Source organism: Neomonachus schauinslandi, chromosome 1 (genome assembly GCF_002201575.2).
Source record: "Neomonachus schauinslandi chromosome 1, ASM220157v2, whole genome shotgun sequence".
Classification (NCBI taxonomy): Eukaryota; Metazoa; Chordata; class Mammalia; order Carnivora; family Phocidae; genus Neomonachus; species Neomonachus schauinslandi.
The window spans coordinates 213,526,880-213,532,879 of NC_058403.1; the positions used below are offsets into that span (position 1 = coordinate 213,526,880).

General features: G+C 56.7%; 1 protein-coding gene across 1 annotated transcript in view; it reads right to left on the minus strand.

Annotated features, from left to right (window-relative positions):
* Positions 1 to 1,410: 1,410 nt before the first annotated feature.
* Positions 1,411 to 6,000, minus strand: part of ONECUT3 (one cut homeobox 3) — a 41,576-nt gene continuing 36,986 nt past the window's right edge. Inside the window, exon 3 of the mRNA XM_044913168.1 lies at positions 1,411 to 1,703. Coding sequence (XP_044769103.1) covers positions 1,411 to 1,703 — 293 coding nt within the window. The remainder of the gene's footprint in view (positions 1,704 to 6,000) is intronic.

Consider the following 6,000-nt stretch of genomic DNA (forward strand, 5'->3'; position numbering starts at 1 on the left):
GCATCCAGCACAGGTCCTTGGGGGGAATCTTTGGTATCAGGCGTGATTTATCCAATCACAGACAAGAACGTTTGAGTGAGGTAGCCTTTACCTGGGGGAGGGGGAGGGGCATTTCACTAGAAATGTCTTTTGCATTCTCAAGGAGGGAGGGGGTGACTACCTCCCTGGGAGGCAGTGGATGGGCGGGGTTTGGGGGGGTGAGTTTCCTTCTAGCCTCCAGATCTTGAACCGTGGGGAGGGGGGGGGTCTCAGGATCCAGCTGCCGGCCAGCTTTGGAGGTCACCTTGGAGGTCACCAGGAAGGGAAGAGAGACGAGCAGGGGGGTGTGGGGGGTGCTCATCTTCGTTTCTGACCCTTTCTTCTCCCTCGTCAATTTTTTTGGCAAAAAATGGAGCAAGCATATTCCACCTTCTTCAGCATCTTCTTTATCCCTTTGGAGAGAGAGTTGCAAGCACAGGCTCGCCCCCTGCCTCCCCTTCAGGCCCAGCACGGCAGCCCTGAGCGCTGGGAGGTGGTGGGTGAGTTCCAGAAGGTTCCACGCAGGTGGCCACGCCATGGCCCCAGCACGCAGGGATTCCGGGTGGGCTCCCACGCTCTCTCTGTGCTGGTTTCTCCTCGTGGAATCTGGATGAGTTTTTTGGGTTTGTTTTTTCTGTTTCCCGGGGTCTGTCTCTCCCTGTGTGTCATCAAGGTGCCTAAAGGTAAAGTGAACTGACAGGGGGCGCCGGGAAGGAGGCGTCTGGAATGTACCCGCATGTTCGAGTTTGCCGCCCCCTCCAGTCTGGGGCGGGCTGGGGGAGGCTGCCCGCCTGGGGGCGCCGGCCGGCTCGGCTGCGACCCCTCCCCAGACGTTAAGGCAGGCGATTCTTGGCACAAGGAACCCTGGTGGCCGGGGGGGCAGCTGGGTTCTCGGCTGTGGGGCGGTTCTGCCGGCGGAGGGGGCTGGTCTTGGTGCGGGTGGGGCGCTGCAAGGACCCCCAGCCCGACGGGGGTTTTTGGCGACTTTGGAAGAGGGGGACCGCTGGGGAGGAGGGCTCCTCTGGCCTCCCTCCGTGGGGGCGGGGGCTGGCGAAGGAGGGGTTATTCTCAAAATTCCTTCTAATACCCGGTTTATATTTCTAGTATGTGCTTCTTGACCCGCTTTCGGGGACGACGCGGGAGCCCTGGTTTTGCCCGAGGCCCTCTGGGCGTCCTGAACGGAGGGAGGCGGGGAGCCCCTTCTGCCACCCCCTCCCCTCTGGGGGGTGGAGGGCTCCCTTTGGCCTGGAGGGGACGGGCTGGGGAGGAGGGGCCCTTCTTGTGCACTGGGCTGGGGGGGGACGGGCTGCACCCCTCCAGCGCCCCCCCCCGGGGCGGGACCGGGCCGGCGGGGCGGGGCGGGGCGGGGGGGGGGGGGGGGGGCGCGAGGGCTCAGGCCTTGGAGAAGGTGGCGGCGGCGCCGGCGGGGCCCGCGGGGGCGGCGCCTGGCTCCTCGGCCCAGCGGTTCATGCAGCGGCGCCGCGCGTTCATGAAGAAGTTGCTGACGGTGTTGAGCTCCAGGCCGAGCTGCTGCGAGATGGTGACCTGCATCTCCTTGGACGGCCGCTTGTTCTCCTTGAAGATGGCGATGAGCGTGCGCCGCTGCAGGTCGGTGAACACCAGGCGCTGCTTCTTGGGCTGAAGCGCGCGCTCCTTCTGCTGCTCCTGCTCCTTGCGCTTGCACGCTGCGGGCCGCCCGGCGCGCGGGAAGGGAGACAAAGCGGGGACACGGCGTGAGCGCGGCTCCACGGGCCCGGCTCGCCCTCCTCGCCGCCCCCGGGGCCCCGACCCCGCGCTGCCGCGACTCGCGGCCGCCGGGACGCGGCGGGACGTTACGTGCGAGCTCTGTGGCTCAGTTAGACGGCGTGGGAGAAGCCGTGAATTACCAGGTCCCTGCGGTGTGTCCCCGACCCCGGTAACCACCCCCCCCACACCCCAATGACGGGAGTACCAGCCTGTGCCCCCTTTCCCGGGCTGTCGGTCAGGCCTGCCCAGCTTAGGGACCCTGTGTCGTGAGGCTGACATGACGTAGCCCTGACTCGGGAACCCAGGCCTCCCACCCGCACCTCCACCCCAGGAGGCTGAGGCCCAGACCTGGCCTCCCTCAAGTGCCCAAGGGATCCTCTGGAGCTGGGAGGATCTAAGGAAGAGTGGGGGGATGCAGCACCGACCCCCCCCCCTCCGCTGGGAGCAGAGAGAAGGCTGCGGGAGGCCGCCCCATCGCGCCCCACCCCGGCTGGTGGATGCTTGCAAAGGGGAGTGGGCAGCACCTCAGGGCAGCTGAGCAGGACCCCAGGCTGCTCCGCCGGCCCCAGCTCCAAAGTGGACCCCTCTCCTCAATGCGGTGGAGCCAGGGGGTGGAAAAGATGAACTTCACCAGCCTGCACTGGCTCCCTCCCTCCAGGGGCTCTATCAGAGTCTCAGTTTCTCCACCAGGTATTAGTCAGGGGCTGCAGGAGGTGAAGAGCCTGCTCCCTCCTGCCTCCCCACCAACTCCTCACCCCAGCTAGTCTGTCACCACCCTCTGCTATACTAGCAGAACCCTGCACCCAGCCTGGTGACCCACTGAGACCACACACCAAACTGGCTTTGTTTGGGTTCCGGAAGAGTCTGAACCAGATGGCATGCCAGATCAATGTCCACACACATCTGTAAAAATAGATTACTGTTCCCTGTGCTGTGGCTCATTTCTCAGTGACAACAACGGGTTCTCCCAGGAGAACTGACACCCCACTTCACTCCCTGTCTCCCCCTGACCTGAAACACACAGCACTTCCAATGGGCTCTTTCAGGTTTTATGATTAAATAAGGGTAATGTTTGGAGATTACTGGACAGTTTAGAAAAGCCTCTAAGGAAAGAGAGAGAGAGAGAGAGAGAGGAGCGAGGGGCAGAGAGGGAGGGAGAGAGAGAAAGGGGGAAGGGGGAGGAAGGGGGAGAGAAGGGAGAGGGAGAGAGAGAAGAGAGAGGGAGAATGAGAAAGGGGGGAGGGGAGGGAATAGAGAGAGAGAGGGAGAGAGAGATAGGAGACAAATGAGAAAAAACGTAGGAGGAGAGGGGGAGGACGCTCTTGGGAGAACCAAGTAACGGGCAAAGCAGGCAAAGCTATAATGAATACTCTTGGAGGGGTAAGAGAAAAGTGCTGTATCCATGAAACAAGAACAGGATGCTGTTCAATAAAAAGGACAATGAAAAGGGAAGACAGTACTCTTGAATTAAATATATAATCGCTGGAATAAATCAGTGTAAGGACTGGAACACAGTGTTAAGCAAGTATCCCCGGAAATAGGACAAGGCAGATGCCAAGACGGGAAATGAGAGAAAGGTGACAATAAAGTGTGGATTGGGCAGGCTGCCATCTGATTCAGAGGCGATCGAAAACTAGAGGAAGAGGTTACCAAATAAATAATGAAAAAAAAATCCATGTTTGAAGGACACGGGAGTCCGCTTAAAAGAGCCCATGAAGTGCTCAGCTCAATGGGTGAAAAAAGATACTCCCTGAAGCTCATCCTTGTGAGATTCCTGAGACCCAGAATAAAGAGAATAAAGTAAAAGCTCCCAGAAAGGAAAGCCAGACATCTGGGAGGGACTAAGGGTCAGAGTGGCTTTGGCTTCTCAAAAACTAGGAGATGGTGAACCAATGCCTTCAAAATTCTGAGGGAAATTCTATTCAGCTAGAATTGTATACCCAGCCAAACACCAAGCAGGAGGGTGGAATAAAGACAAAGTCAGACAAGTCAAAGTCTCCAAAAGTTGACTTCTGTGCACTCTTTCTCAGAAAACTTCTGGAGGATGTGTTTCACCAAAATGAGGAGGTAAATTAAAAAGTAAAATGTGGGATTCAGGAAGTGTGACTTTCCTACTGGAAAAGGAGAGGATCCTCCAGATGATGGAGAGGGCAGAGCCTAGAAGACCGTGGAACAGAAGCACTCAGGACATGGAGGGCAGCCCCATCCAGCACCAAGGGAAGTGGAAAGGGGACATGACCTAATATGTGTGGAAAATCCTATTGAGTTGGTTTGCATTTTGTTGGGGAGTGTGGGAAGAACTTGTGATAGGCAACTACTAACTCCTGGAAAAACAAACAGTTGTACCAGAAAGAAAAATGAAATCCTAGTACTCTATGTGGCTCAGATGTAGGCAGTATTCACTGAAAGCATAATAATGTAATGCTGAATATTGATTTAAGCAAAAGACTATTCATAACTATACTGAGAAGCTGGCAGTGGGAAAGGATGTGGTATGGATATGGAAAGATGGTGAGGCAAAAGGAGGCAGATGAACAGTGCACCAGGCAGCCTTTTGTGTACAGAAGAGGGAAGCAAAAACATAAGCTCATATTTTGTCTGCATTAAGAAACGTTGGAAAGGAGTGAGAGGACCGGTCCTGACCTCCCATCTCCTTGGAACTTGGCCACCCTGTTCAAGGGTCAAGGGTCAAGGGAGGGATGGAGTCCCCCATTCTTTCAAAGAGAAAGCTGAGTCTCCAGCATCCAGTCCAGGGTAAGAGTCAGACTCAGCCCCAGGCCTTTAAATTTCAAAAGAGGCCCTCCTTGCCCACCAGTTGTAATCTTCAATTCATTAATTGATTCACTTGTTCCTTCATTCACTTAGTTTACTCACAAATACATCACACATTTACAGTAGGGACAAAGATACAAATGATCCTCAGAAAGCTCATAAGAGGGACACCTGGCTGGCTCAGTCAGTAGAGCATGCAACTCTCCATCTCAGGATCCTGAATTCAAGACCCACACCGGGCTGTAAACCTTACTTAAAAAAAAAAAAAAGAAAAGAAAACAAAGAGAGCTCACAAGAGCTTTACATGTCAAGAGGCTTACATGTCTCTTATCTTTTAATCCTTACGATAATTTCATAAGGCAGGGATTGTTCTCCTTACTTACTCTGAGAAGGTAAGCCACTTGCCCAGGGTTGCCCAGCAAGTCCCAGCATGGGCAGGACAGGAGCCACGGTGGACTGGCCCTGGCCCAGAATGGGAGGGAGGTAAGACATGGTTCGCCTCTCTCCCCCTACTTCCCCCTTCTCCAATCAAGTGCCTAATGGGGGCCCCAGAGGCAGGGGCTGGGGGAGGGGCCAGGCCAAGCAGAGTCATGAAAAAACTTCGTGTTTTGTCGATCACAGCAAAAAGAGGCTCCCCTCTCCCCCCTTCCCAGTGTTCAATCTAATTACAGCTCCTCGCAGCCCCAATCGATCTGGGCTCCAGTCAGAGCTGTTTACCAGGAGCAGCTTTTGTCCTGGCTTCCATCCCCCACAGCCCCCCAGAGCCCAGCCTGGAGGCTCGGAGGTGTGAGTGCCAGTCGGGAGAGGCAGCCCAAATGCCCCCCATCAGCGAACCTGTCACCATGGCCACCTTCCCCTCGCCAGCAGCCTGTCTGGTGCCCGAGATCACTCCCACCAGCCCATCACTGCAGTCCTTGTGTCACCTGGCACCCCAAGAGGAGGACAGGCGGTGGGTATGAGCCCCTTTGCGGAAGTGAAAGCCCAGACTGGGAGAGAAGGGCTGACCCAGAGCCCGGCTGGGGAGAGTGCCTGGAGGAGAAGGCTGGACTTACCCACAGTGCCAACCACCAGCCTCCTACTGCGATGCCACTGCTACGGCCACTTCTTCCACGAGGATCTCCACTGGGGACCGCCACTGTGGCTTCCACTCCATCATCTCCTCCACCGTCACCTCCCCCACCGCCTCCGCCACCACCTGCACCAATTCTACCATCACACCTCCACCACCATCACCTTCCCCATTGCCTCCACCGCCACCTGCACCAATTCAGCCATCATCGCCTCCTCCACCATCACCTTCTCCACCGGCAACCCTTCCACCTCCATCACCTCTTCCACCTCCTCACTGCACCACCCACCACCTGCACCAATTCTACCATCACACCTCTTCACCATCGCCTCTTCCACCGTCACCTCCCCCACCGCCTCCCTCATCACCTGCACCAATTCTACTATCACACTTCC